The following is a 14,573-nucleotide window of genomic DNA, read 5'->3' on the forward strand; positions in this document are numbered from 1 at the left end:
CAGGATACAGTCCTCCATTCTGTAAGTACAGCCTACATTTTTATACCTATACATATGTTCTTGCACTTGGCAGTATTAATATGTATTTTGTTTTCATGGGCACAGCTCACCAAGCCATCCAGACCGCTATGTTAGACTGCCCTGTGCTCATCATTATTTACCATTTTGCCAGTCTTTGTGTCATCTGCAAATCAGTTCTGGGCACATCTCTGACAGATTTCCTGTGAGAGCTTGGGCAAGTCACCTAGCTTCTTTGTGACTAAGCTCTCGATCTATAACATGAGGATAACAGTACTTCCCTACATTAGAAGAGAGTTACAGTACGTGAGTGCCTCAGAATCTTTGTTAGTGGGGCTCCACAAGAATGGGTATTGCTAATTTGAAGTGAATTCAGTGAAAAGCAACGAAGACCATTAGGTGGACTGATTTAAGAGGAAATATTAAAAGAATTAAATATTAATAGCTTGGCTAAGTGGTGATTAAATGAGAGATAGCAGCTCGAATCCTGCAGTCCAGGTAATGCAATGGAGAATCAGACCCAATAAGTCTACAAGAATTTGAAACGTGTAAGCATGAAGGGAGGAAAATATTGAATAGAATAAAATGGATTATAGCTAATTGCAGTGAGACAAATAAAGAAAGCAAATTCAAAGTGAATAGTAGGAGAAGCTTCCTGCCAGTGACATACATTACCTGTGAGATAAACCCTCCAAAGAAGTTGCAACAACCCTATTGCTTGACGCTTGATCTTTATTTTACATTTGCTAGTGTTTTGTGAATAATCCTGTTGGCAGAGAGATGGACAGGATGATCTAAGAGATCTTTTTCATTTCTAGATTCTGTGGAGAGTAGGAAGTGTTAATTCTGGGGTCCTTGCCTAATTCCACAGTGGTCAATGATTACCTGCCTAGCTAAATTCAAAAGTTGTTTCAACAATAGAAAGGTATCACTCTTCACTTCTTGTCCAAAACTCTGATGTGGAATTGCTGTGAGACCATAATAGCAATCACATCCCACTCCAAAAGTAGCTTCATTTTAGTGGAGGATGAAGTAATGTGCATAGTTTGTAATTCTACAAAACACCGAGAGTCTTGCAAAATGTACAGGAAGAGGAAAGACGGATACTCTTTTGCTGACAACACAGGACTGAGAGTCAGAAGTATCCAGGTTTTATTTCTAAGATCTGCCAGAAACTCACTATGTGATTTTGGCTAAGTGTCGCTCTCTCTCTAAAAATGGGATATTTATCTATCTCAGAGGTGTGTTATCAGTCAATCCATTATTCTCTATGAAGCATTTTGAGGAAAGATGTTTCAGAAATACCAATGGACTCATTTATTTTAGAAATCAAATAATAATAATAATAATAATAAACTCTAGTAGTATGCTAGTGATTCTATAATGAAATGGTCATTATATCATTCCAACATACATGTCAGACAGGTATTTTTACATATTTTATGTCCACACCTCTTTTTGTGCAAGATAGTAGGTGCCTTACTCTGACTCGGAGGCTTCCTATGCAAGTCCAGGTCGGCATCTGTTATAAAGTCCATTTCTAATCATTGTCATGACTCAATATACATAATAGGCACCGAGTTCTAATTCCAGAATGGGACCATCACCATGTATACCCAGGACAAGGGAGTCACACGAAGCACTCCCATTTGCTGTTTGTGTTCTGAAATTGTACAATCATTCATAAGCTTCCTAAAGCTCTGTTCCTTTAAACAGCACTCTCTAGAGGAAAAGCCCAGAACCCTGGACATGAAATGTTTTGGAAAGCTGATGGCATCTAACAGTGCATGGTGACAAAGACGGGTCATGTTTGGATACAAAGTCTGAGCAACTGCAGAAAACTCAGGGCTTAGCTATAGGTGATATTGAAACAGAAAATATCTCCTTGTGCAAGAAGAGAGTTAAAAACGTCATGTGGCTGCCCCTTTTTGGCAACACTTGGTTACAACTCCAGCCACAACGACATATTTTGAAGCATAGTTGGAGCAAGTGGCTGTCCATAAATATAAATATTAAGACCGTCCTTTCATCTGATTCAGACCTACTGACAAAGGATAGAAATCTTCCTTTCTGTTGAATGTTTCCTTGAGGGCATCCTCCTGCTCCCTTTGAATTCAACTGAAAAACCTCACACAAGACTGTGATACAGGCAGAGGTCAAAATAAGCCGGTTCAGTCCAGTACGGTGTACCACCAAGAGCAAGTATGCTGTGCCGGACCGGACCAGCTTCACACAGACTTAAATTAGAGGCGGAACATGTCCTTATTGATTGAATGAGCATACGAGGTAATAGAGAGGAAAAAATTCCTTAGTATTTGTCAAAGTGAGACATTTGCGCTTTTCTGCAGATGAATTTCTGGTCCTGATCAATGGGAGAAAATCTTACAGGCTAGACAAATTACTTTCTACTCCAGAAGCCTATGTGGAAGCTTTTATCTCCAGCAGAGCCCAGAGGCTCCAAAAGGCTGGAGAACAAGGTGACCATTCCAGTCCACCATCAGTAAATATTACTGTAGATAGTAAGGGAGGTGAGAAGGGAATTCCTTGGAGAGCACAAATCTTTTGCGCAGTGCTATAGGCTAGTGGATGTCCAAGTCAATGCTGGACTTACACATTAACAGATGTAATCAACTTGGCCTGAGGGGCCTCCCCCCTCAGTAGGTGTATGTGAGACCCTCCCAAGCTTGCAGCATTTCCAGAGGACACCAGTGGCCAAAAGGCACCATTTCTTCTTTATTCTTCCGACTGAAGGCAGTCTTTGCTAACAATTTGCTAATTTAACTAACTAGAAAGAAAATAGCCCCAAAGGACAAAATTACAAGACATCAATGAGGAAAGCATTGAGGACAGTGTGTGTGATTCAACCACTCTGCACCTTCTCTGGTCACAATGGAATTGAAATGTGTGGAGACCTCTACCCCCCATTCCCCTTTTATACCCTTGAAATCTTCTGCAAGAGTGGGGTGAATGGCCCCAATGGGCACAGCTTGCTAGAAAAATTTGGTAGCTTGACACCAGAGACACTATAGCCCGCAAATAGGAATACACAGAGGCCACTTGAAGAAAAACTACAGGGTACTTTGTTAGATTTACCTTGGAAAGTTAAATTGGGCTATGCCAGCCCTGAAGTGATTTGTCTGGGATTCTAGGAATTTCAAACCTGATGCATAAAATAGTGCACCATCCCCATGATTATAATTCTAACGCTAATATGGGTTTCACAAACATTGCTGAGAGAATATACTCCTTTCCTAGACTGGGCAAGTTTAACAGGCCTTCAATTATGAATTTTGTTCATATCTGTCAGTATCATTACAATCATAACATTTTATAATAGCAGTTAGCTGCAGAGTTGTAATTACCCTAAATGTCTCTGCTTCATCCCCTGCCAGCCCAGCAATGGCTGAAATTGGCAGCACAGGACCATAGTAGAGGTCTTGGATATCAGGATGTGAAAAAAAGACATCCTGTTTACACATCGGAGACCCATCTTCGGCAGGGAGTCTGACAGGCCTGCAAAAAGGAAGAGAAATAGCACATGAGCTGAGGAAGCATTTACAGAAAATAAACACTAATACAGAGCTGGGAAGTATGTTTTCAAAACCTGGAGACTCTGACCCTCTGCTGACGTTCTAAAGAAATGATGAAAGATTGATTTAAATCACCAGTTTACATGGTAGATACTGTTGCAATAAAGAATAATAGGCTTGGTCTACACTGATCCCTTTTTGTCTTGGGCAAGTAACTTAACCACTCTGGGGATATGGCTACACTGCAATGAAAAACCAGAGACAGCAAGGGCTTGTTTACGCCATGCAGCTTTTAGCAACAAGGCTATGTCGACACAGCCTTGTCGCTAAAAGCCAGCGTGTGTGAATGCTCTTTTTCGGTACTTTGTCAGCAAAAGTGCTGACAAACTACTTCCAGCTCCGCGAGTGGCATTAGCTTTGTCGGCAGGAGAGAGCTCCTGCTGACAAAGCCGCATTCACACCGCCACTTGCGTCGGCAAAACTTTTCTCTTTCACGGTGGTTTTTTTATGTACCCGTGAATGACAAAAGTTTTGTCAACAACTTCACAGTGTAGACAAGCCCCAAGTCTCAGAGCCAAGGTCAATTGACTCAGGGTCACAGTGCTTGGGCTGCAGGCATAAAAATAGCAATGCAGAAGTATGGACACAGGCTGGAGCCTGGGCTTTAAAATCCTGTGAGTGGGGAGGGTCTGAGAGCCTGGGCTTCATCCAAGCATCTCCACTGCTATGTTTAGGCCCACTATCAGTTGAACTGGGCCCTGAGACTTGCTGCTGCAGGTTTTTTATTTCAGTATAGTCAGACCCTGGGTCTCAGTTTTCCCAGGGGCGATGCAAGGATGTTTCATGCCCTAGGCGAAACTTCCACCTTGCGCCCTCCTCCCCTACACCCCAGCCCTGAGGCGCTTCCCCCCCCCCCACACGGCAGCTCCCCCTCTCCGCCCTGAGGCATCCCCCTTGCGGCAGCTCCCCACCCCCTACCCTGAGGCACACCCCCTGCAGGGCCGGCTTTAGCAATTTCGCCGCCCCAAGCACGGTGGCACGCCGCGGGGGGTGCTCTGCCGCTCGCCGGTCCTGCAGGGGGTCCGGTGGTCCCGGCTCCAGTGGACCTCCCACAGGCGTGCCTGCGGATGCTTCATCAGAGCCACAGGACCAGCGGACCCTCCGCACGCACGCCTGCGGCAGGTCCACCAGAGCCCCCTGCCACCCTCCCGGCAACCAGCAGAGCACCCCCCGCGGCATGCCGCCCCAAGCACGCGCTTGGCGCGCTGTGGCCTGGAGCCGGCCCTGACCCCCTGCCCCAGCTCACTCCTGCTCTGCCTCCACCCCGAGCACACTATGACTTCACTTCTCCTGCCTCCCAGGCTTGTGGCGCCAATCAGCTTAGGCGCCGCAAGCCTGGGAGGCAGGAGAAGTGAAGCAGTTCACCCCTGCTCCTCCTCCTCCCCCAGCACGCCGTGGCTGCTTCACTTCTCTCACAATCAATCTTACTTTAAAATACACACATTCCACTTTACTAAATGATGTTTGCAGGCAAGAAACTCTGTCCAAACATGGTAATCACATGCAAGAGCAGAGGTGCAAGTTCCCCTACATTGCCGTAACAGGACTGAGGAATACTGACAGGGCAGAGCCACCTGCAGGAGTGGGAAGACAGTCCAGTATGTGCATTCATTCAATCCTGGACCTCTTACCAAAGACTGCTGACTGTTCATATCAACTATAGTGATGGCTGTAATCTGGAGACCTGAGCACTAGGAAACAATAGCACAAATTCAACACACACAACTCAAGAGTCAGACAGTTAAAGTTCTTATTGGCTGTGATTTAAAGGGTTGTCAGTTAATCTTAATTGGATCCATAGTCTTTGTAAACTGATATACATCAGTGATCCAGGACACTAAAATAAAGTTAACTCTATAGTTTTCTTTTAGCCTGGAAGGTTTATTACTTACTTTGACTTGAGATGATGTTCTTGATCATTCCTTTCAATATTCCAGACAGTAAGGGAGTTTTCATTGGACAAACAAAGCTGGTGCCAGTTCATGGGGTTAAAGCTCATAGAGGTCACTTTCACACCTGGTTGAGATTTACTGCACAAAAGGATACTTTCTTGCCAGTCCCTTCAAAAAGGAGAATTAAAAAAAAATATATCAAATAAGTCACAAAATTCAGAATGACCATTTAGGCTCAAGCCTGAGAAGTGTTAATTGACATCCATGGCAGTAGTGGATGCTCTGCTCCTCTCAGGAATCTGGCACCTTGTCACAGACAAAAACTGTCAATCAAGTTAATTCCTCTTGGTAGGAATGACAAAAGAAGCTGGATAGTCAGTCATATGTAAAATGACTATTGTTTAGGACCAACATTGCTACTAAGAGAAAACATTGTAAGAATATGCAAAACAAACATATCAACCAGTGCTGCTCTGCATCATAGGCAGCTATGTTTTGTGGACAGGGCATTAGGCTGGGAATAAGGAGACCTGGGTTCTACCCCTAGCTATGTCACTTATTTTTTGTGTAATCTTGGGCAAGTCATTTCCCTCCACCCACCTTTGTGCCTCAGTCTTCCTAGCTATAGAACAGGGACCGTAATCCTTACAGGCATCTGTAAAAGAGCTTGAAGATGTATGGATAAAAAAATCCTATAATTATTGTAGGTAAAAAGGTAAACATTTGTGTTTTCACATGCTATCCTCAGAATTGCTCAGCATCATTGGAGGAGAACTGTCACCATTTCCTGAACCACATATTTGACACTAACTTCTTTTTAACATTTGCAGTTTAAAATTATATCGATAAAACATGTCACTTGAACTTGGAGTTGGAATTTCAGCTTTTTTATGTATGACTAAGGTTGAAGTGAAGAAGAACTCTAGCATGTATATGGAATCATAGAAGATTAGGATTGGAAGAGACCTCAGGAGGTCATCTAGTCCAACCCCCTGCTCAAAGCAGGACCAACACAGACTAAATTATCCCAGCCAGGGCTTTGTCAAGCCGGGCCTTAAAAAACTCTAAGGATGGAAATGTTACTGTATAGGACAGGGATTTGTAAACTCACCACACAGGATATGGTAGTCACATGGAGGACAGGGATTGGCAACCTTTGGCACATGCCTTGCCAAGATAAGCACCCTGGCTGGCCGGGCTGGTTTGTTTACCTACCGCGTCTGCAGGTTAGGCCAATTGCAGCTCCCACTTGCCACTGTTTGCAGTCCCAGGCCAATGCGGGTGGCGGGAAGCAGTGGCCAGCACATCCCTCGGCCCATGCTGCTTCCGACAGCCCCCATTGGCCTGGAGCCAGTGGAAGCCGCGATCGGCTGAACCTGTGGACGTGGCAGGTAAACAAACTGGCCCAGCCCACCACAGTGCTTACCCTGGTGGGCTGCAGGCCAAAGGTTGCCAATCCCTGGTATAGGAGTTTAGTATAATCCTGCTGGTTTAGCCTGTGACAAATTCATTTCTAGGTATTGATCAGGATGCAAGAAAATTAACGTTAATATCACACTGAAAAAAAATGGGTGTTGGGAAACAAAACATGATTTAAGGGGTGTATTTTATCTTGATGCACTAGTATTAACACATGTTCAGTAGCTCCCATTAATATGAAAGGAAGTTAGAAGGTGAAATTCTGGCATAAAAGGATGTTAGTATAGCTCTCTCCTGAAAGATCTGTCAGTGTGTTCTGATACATAGCAAGCTGTGCCAAGCTTCTTTTGTAGTAGCTAATTTACTAAGATATGATGTGATAGGGCGCATGTGTCTGAAAAAGCACCTGGCACTGAGCCATTGCTTTGAACAGAAGAAAGATCTAGGGATAAAATGTGTCCCATGAAAAGCAGCTTTTCATTATCCACAAGCTTCCTATACTTCAAGCCTGAGCTAACTTTAAAAAAAAAACAAACTCTTTTATCTGTGCATAACAAACAGTTTGAGGATTACAATACAGATAGACATTGCACAAACATCATACTGAAATCACAGAAAATACTAAACATATTCTGCTCTATTTTACCCCATAAAATATTATTTCTGTGTACCCAAAGCAGGAAGAACCCACACAGTTGGGTAATCAGACTGCATAGATAAAGGCCCTGATTCTGCAATGAACTCCACACAGGTGCACTGAGTGGAGCTCATAGCAGGACCAAAGCCTAGTATTATAACAACATCCTGGTTTTTTATTAAATTGTTTCAGACTTGAATTGTGGGTCACCCCTTTGTGACAACTAGCTGCTGGGGGTCAAATTCATTCTTGGGTCACTTTGCTGATTAAATAAACTTAAAACAGATGGCCTTAGAAAGTTCCATTATTTTGAAAGGTTCCACCATTTCCAGTGGAATTTCCTATCTTACTGCACTGGCAGAATCTTTCAAACTGGTGGAACTTTTAAAGTGTGCACAAGGCATAAACTGGGCCAACTATGTTAATTCAGTTCTGAATGGTCATGGTTCATGCCTTTTAGACTGTAAGCTCTTCAAGAGAGAGTCAGTTGCCTCGTTGGGGTGCTTTATCTGTTGTAAAGCATGTTTCGGCCTAAATCCCGAGTTGAACCGCACAGCTAGAGTATGTGATGAATGTTATTCTTCTCCATTGGGGACTGAGAAGAGGAATCATTATTATTATTAATGCAGCGGGTTGGGTGAGGTGGTGTGCACCTGTAATCCCTGCCACTTGGGAGGCTGAGGCTGGTGGATTGGTCAGAGGTTCTGGGGTGTGATGCTCTATGCCAATCGGGTATCCAGTGCCACTGGCAGCCTGGCCTGCGTGTGGCCTCCGTCTGGCTAGAACAACACAAATGATGTGTTGTGATCTGCGCTCTCTTTGTGAGGGCTGATGGACTAATCTCTCAAGGTGGCAGTTGCCTCCTCACCCCTCACATGCCCCTGTACAGACAAGGGTCTCTTGGAGCTGAGGTGTACACAGGATAGACACTCCTTGTGCATGCCTGCCTGCCTGCCCCATGATCCTCCCTCCTAGTGCTGTGCAGGTTTCACTACCAGTGGAACCACTCCAGAAACAAAGGTAGAGGCAGGATTTAAGTTGCTAATGAAAATCAACTTAAAAAATAAACCATGAGATCTATTTTCATTATCCTCACGCAATCTCACCATGTGTCTTTTCATGGCAGTGAAGCTGCAAACAATCAGACCAAGTGGCACAAGCATCTCATATTATGCTGTTTGGCACAGCTATGAAAGATGCCTGGATTCAAGTGCTAGTCCAGGTTTCCTCATTCCAAAACTGGGAGTGTTGTGAAAGTTGATCCTGCTGAGGTAATTGCATGGATACTTGCGACCCTCAGAACAATGAAAGAGTGGTGGGGGCTTTAAAGCCCCTTTCCTGTTCTCAGCTAGAAGTTGTGACAAGGGTTGTGGTGTTTTAAGAGAGAAAGAAACTGGGAATTCTCAGGGATTTGCTTGGAATGCTGAGGCTTTTAATGGGAAAACAAATACACCTGTACCCCAATATAATACAACCTGATATAACACAAATTCAGATATAACACGGTAAAGCAGCACTCCGAGTGGGCGGGGCTGCGCGCTCCGGCAGATCAAAGCAAGTTCGATATAACACAGTTTCACCTATAACATGGCAAGATTTTTTGGCTCCCGAGGACAGCGTTATTTCGGGGTAGAGGCGTACGTAGCATTTACAAAGCATTTTATCTCCCCAATTTGTTTTATAAACTTAAACTAATGAATCCTCATATAAGCCCCATGAAGTAATTAAAATTCATTATCCCCATTTTACAGAGGGAGTAGCTCAGCACAGTTGTTAAACAGCTTGCCTAGGACCATTGGGAGAGTCAGCATCAGCATTAGAACTCAGCAATTTCTGGCTACCAGTCCTGTGCTCTGGCTAGCAGGCAATTTTCTCTCATAAATACTGCTGCAATCAGCTTCCAGGACTGTTCACATAATTAAGTGGTGGAAAGGCTTATTTTCCTGTTATAAATATATCAAAATGTAAAATCTTGAAGAAAACAGTCTGGAAATTAACTATGGCAAAATAACAATAAATCTTATATGAAGTCTTCCACACTACTCAATGTAAGTCAATTCGGAAGAGAATGTTTGCACACAGTCGCAGATCAGAGAGGAAGGAGGAAGCTAAGGCATCATTTGGCCTTACTGATTTCTCTTGGCAAGTCAGTGAATTGAAGCTCTGCTCAAGAAGCGCTAATACAAAAACCTTCATCTAAAGTATCCAGTATTAAAGGAACATGTATGATACTTACCATATGGAAAGAGCAAATTCTGGGATTGAAGAGTAAGTGGCCAGATAAGGACCCATGTAACTGAATGCAAGTAAAGAGTAGTCCAGCTGAGCCTCCCCTAAAATATAAAATAGCAAGGATTTTAATCAGCCTTAGGCTACACTTTGGACAACCACAAGCTTGATGCTTTGCTCCATCCATGATTATTCACTTTGATTTGGCCATACAAAGACAATTTTCATTACAGCTTTTAAGGGAAAAAACAAAAACAAAAATAGGATATAAAACTGCTTGTATAGTTCTATTCTCGAAATGGAATAGTCCTCATAGATATCTATGTCCACTCACCCCTGCAATACAAGCCAACATGACTGCCCCCTATGTAACATTCTCCTGGGCTTTTCCATCTAGTTTTATTAATAATTTTGTGCTTTTATGGTGCTTTCCCTGCAAGGATCTCAAAGTGCTTTACAAATACTAATTTATTCACCAGCTAGCCCCTGCAGCAGAGAAGTATTAAGATCCTCATTCAACAGATTTGGAAATAGAGGGATAGAGAGGTTAGGTGACTTGCTCAAGATCACACAGGAAGACTGTGGAAAGGGCAACAATATAAACCATATTTTCTAACTTTCAACCCTTTAGCCACAAGACCATCAACTGAGCTGTCTCAAACAACAGGATTTCCACCACTTGCCTTGAGAGACTGCTCCAGTTTAATAAATCTCATTGGTAGGAAATTTTCCCCATTCTTCAGCCTATGTTTTCTTTTAATTAATTTCATCCCACTAAAACCCTCCACTCCTTCTTTGCTGTCCACACTCCTTAAATGTTTACTGCCATATTTCCCTTTAGTTGTTGTTAACCAAGCTATACATATATGTGTTTTTTACTCCTAAATGATTATCAACTGGTTGAGTCTGTGCCTGGCATACCAAATTTAAGGAAGAGTCTTTAGTCCTCTTAGTCTTAAGGTTTAAGCAAAATACAGTCCTCTAACTGGAGAAAGGCTACCCTTTGCCTGCTGTTTACATTTTAAAGAATTTAGCTGACCCATTCATATTACTATAGTTTGAAAGAATCTACTGTGAGGACAGAGAGGCTGACATCATTCTTTAAGCGATTGACTCAGTCCATGAGGTATGGTACTCCAGAGTAATATACCCAGTAATCAAACAGGGTAGAAGTGGCAAAATCAATGTTTCTTTCTATGGAGTAAGAAAGATGGAGTCTTCCTAGTCAAGATAGGACAACATTAAAAACCAACTTCTTCAGAAGCAGGTGCCCTAAAAAACCCAAATACAATGAGAACTTCTTTGCCTACTGAGAAAATCCGTATGTGTGTTTCTTTAATTGTCTTATTCAGAAGGAAGAGATCAAATACTAATACAAGGTATTTTAATCAAGCTGCTAGCACTACTGACTCAGGGTCAGTCCTGTTCCCACTGAAATCCATTGCCAAGGTCTCACTGACTTCCACGGATGCACCATTAGCCCTTAATATTGCTCTCTCATTCAGCTCTTAGCCATGCTTACAAATTCAGTGGGATTGTAGTGGATTGAAGGGCTGCAGATCTGGGTCTTTATTTGAAAGCAGTCCAGGGATCTTTAGAGTACTCCCTGCATCTCTCCTGTCATTACATATCTTTCTGCCATGCTATTTTAAGAGGTTTCTAGTCTTACCAAATGCCCTTCACAAGATGGTTATTTAGTATTTATTTTAATTAAATAGGAACCAGGAAGGGAAACCCCCGTCACTACCTTTTATTTCTGACTGTTTAACAAGTCCTGGAAAAGTGTAGATATAGATGATAGGATTTAGCTTCTGGTCTGAAAAAGCCACCACTTGACTGTTCCCATTCACTGCAAAGGCTCCAACGTGGCCATTCTTACACTTCAGCACAGTCTTCTTCTTTGTTTCAATGTCAACAAAAAGGATGTAGTTGCCACAGGGGTAGCAGATAGTCTTGTTATTGACAAAACCAACATTCCTGTTTGTGAATCCTTGAACCCATCTTTGGGGAAAAACAAGTGAGCATTAAACACTGGACATAAATACATTTTATTTTAAAAAACAATATGAAACAAGAGGATGGAAATTATAGTGATCCAAGGCCTGGGACTTGCTATATTCAGTTCTGAACCCATGTCAAAAAACCACCACTAGGGGGCCAGAGACAGTTTCAAGATTCATAATCATGAATCATTAGAGCAGCACTTCTCAAAGCATAAGGTATGCCCCATTTGGGGAGGCACAAATGACTAGCAAGAGTAGCTGGGACAGATGGTCTACATTTTTCACTAGTTTCAGATTTCACTTAAAAAATCTGCCTGGTCCACACACAGCTTTTGTAACCATTTCTATTAAGGGTGTGATTTTTCACTGAAATAGTTATAATGGTACAGCCCCCAGTGTAGATGCAGTTATGCCAGTACAAAGGTGCCAAAATAGTATAACTTAGACCCACTCTACACTGCAAATTTTGCCAGCATGACTACGTGGGCTAGAAAAAAATAATCACACCACAACTGACATAGCTATGCTAGCAACCCCCCTTGCGTAGGCACAGCTATACTGAGAGGAGTCGCTTTCCTGATATAGTTTGTGTCATCCTGTATGGGGAGACTTTGGCAAACTAGTAAAGTGCTTGAAACCACTATGGCTTATTTTTAAAGGCAGCCTAGTCAGCCAGCTGTAAATTGGCCATTCAGAACCCTGGGTAACAATCCAGGGAGGCAGAACCAAGTCTAGGAACAGGCAACCAGGGCAGTCTTCCTGAGTGCCATCTTCCAGGTGGCACCATACTGCTGTGCCACTCAGCTTTGGGGACTGTTTTGGCCTGGCCTCTTGAGGCGAAAATGTTTCCTGATGTGGCGAGCAAATGGCTAGGACTGCTCCTGCAGGGAAAGTCAGGATTCCTTTTACTGGTATCAGCAGCATCTCCACTAGAGGACTTGCTCTTACAGCTATACAGGAAAAGCCTTTGTAGTTAAGACTAGCTCTTACTACCATAAGAGTCAGTTATAGTGGTAAGAAGCACATCTACCCCAGTATAATTGTGTCCACATTAGGTGGCTATACCACTTCAGCTATACTGACATAGTTGAAGTGATTCAACTTTTGAATGCAGACAATAAGAGACAAAACCTTCAAAATTTGAGCCAAGTGTAACTGATGCAGCAATATCTGCCGGAGTTTACAGACAACTTGAGACAATAGCTCCCCTGCCCCAGCCCCACTGACTTTAATGCATGCTAACTCAAATGCCAACTATAGTTAACAGTGTAGACATTTAAAGTATTTCACATGGTGGAGGCAGGGAAGATGCATACATTAAGACAGGTAGATCTTTAGCAACAGGTTAGGTTTACAAGGAGGATAGAATTGGTTTCTTTTTCCTGAATGGTGTGTGCTTTAAAACTTTTAAAAGTTTGGGTAGCGCTGTACTAAAACTAGAAATACACACCTTATACTTGTAATCTTCAAACTTGTTTTGTCACAAGGTTTTGCGATAGGTTGGCAGAAGGGTTCCCTCACTGTCCATTAACCTTTTGTGTTGTACCTTCCACAGTTAGCACCTTCTCTTTCTTCTGTCCTTATCTCTCCCTGTCTTCTGTCCTCTTCTAAGACTTGGTCTACACTACAGGATTAGGTCAACGTAAGGCAGCTTATGCTGATCTAACTGTAAGAGTCTATGCTACAACATAGCTCCCGCTGATATAAATTGCCCACTGCAAACTGACCTAATAACTCCACCTGCACAAGAGGTGTAGCACTTAGGGCAACACAGTTTCTGTGTAGACACTGCGTTACTTACATCACCTCTTGGCTACGAAACTCACTGCATGGGGCTCACAGCTCAGGCTGTCAGCACCAGAGTGGGTTGGGAGGCTCTAACTGTCAGTGCCTCACTATGCCCCACAAGTTAAGTCAGTGGAAGCGCTCCTGATGAGGACGAGCACCACCAACAGAGGGGGCATAGCGTGGACATTAATCACTGCAGTAATTACTGTGGTGGCTGTACATCAGCCTAACTTAGGTTGACTTAATTTTGTAGTGTAGACAAGGCCATGGTCTTTTCTCTTATCACTTCTGTGAATTTTTCTATTTTCTGTTTTCTTTTTCTGCAGTGTTTCTTTTGGGCGGAGGGCTCTCCTCTCCTTCCCCGTCTGATGGCTCTCTCTTACTCTCTGTCCCACTCACCAGAGGGCTACCTGCTCTTTGAGAATCTTGGGGGTGTTCATTTGTGCTTCCCTAGGGAATCAACAGATGCTCCCAGATCAGCTGAGCACCATGGCATCAGAGAAGAGAGGGTAAACTGGTAAGCTTCTTCCAGAGCCCTCTACAGATGCACCAGATTTATGGCCAGTCAGAGCAGACCTGTATGAATGCTCAGAGGACCAGTGTTGGTGTCACTCTGGCATAATCCTAGGTAACTCGGAAAGGGGGTAGACCACAAGTGTCAATGAAGCCCTCCTGCTGTAGGCCTCAATGAACCAATGTTCCTCCATGTTAAACACTTTGTGTAACCTAATATGTTAAGAGCTGTAAAATGTAGTGTTAGCAGTTAGTTTTCGGTTGTAACAGCCAGTTCTCTGCTGTAATACATTGAAGCTAGGCTAAAGCCCGCTCAAGGCCGTTTTAAGATACTGTATACATGTCTCAGCAGCGGAGGGGGGGAGGAAGGGGGAAGACAAAAGATTGAATGAGAAAAGATACTGCAGCTGGATGGGAAAGGAGGGGGGAGTGAGAGATTAGCTAGTCAGCGCGCAAAAGTTTTGTAGTAAACAACTGGGATATA

At 43.2% G+C, this 14,573-nt stretch overlaps 1 protein-coding gene across 8 annotated transcripts in view; it reads right to left on the reverse strand.

Moving 5' to 3' along the window:
* CFAP43 (cilia and flagella associated protein 43) overlaps nt 1-14,573 on the reverse strand; it is a 95,446-nt gene that overhangs the window by 71,169 nt on the left and 9,704 nt on the right. For 6 of the 8 annotated variants that reach the window (XM_030569104.1, XM_030569102.1, XM_030569103.1 and 3 more), the window contains exons 2-5: nt 11,533-11,786; nt 9,793-9,889; nt 5,501-5,668; nt 3,381-3,531 (exon numbers count right to left, since the gene is read on the reverse strand). In XM_030569104.1, coding sequence (XP_030424964.1) covers nt 3,381-3,531; nt 5,501-5,668; nt 9,793-9,889; nt 11,533-11,786 — 670 coding nt within the window. Of the gene's footprint in view, nt 1-3,380; nt 3,532-5,500; nt 5,669-9,792; nt 9,890-11,532; nt 11,787-14,573 lie in introns of those variants that run through there. The other 2 variants (XM_030569106.1, XM_030569109.1) reach the window with 2 other exon arrangements.

This window comes from Gopherus evgoodei, chromosome 7, assembly GCF_007399415.2.
Source record: "Gopherus evgoodei ecotype Sinaloan lineage chromosome 7, rGopEvg1_v1.p, whole genome shotgun sequence".
NCBI lineage: Eukaryota > Metazoa > Chordata > Testudines > Testudinidae > Gopherus > Gopherus evgoodei.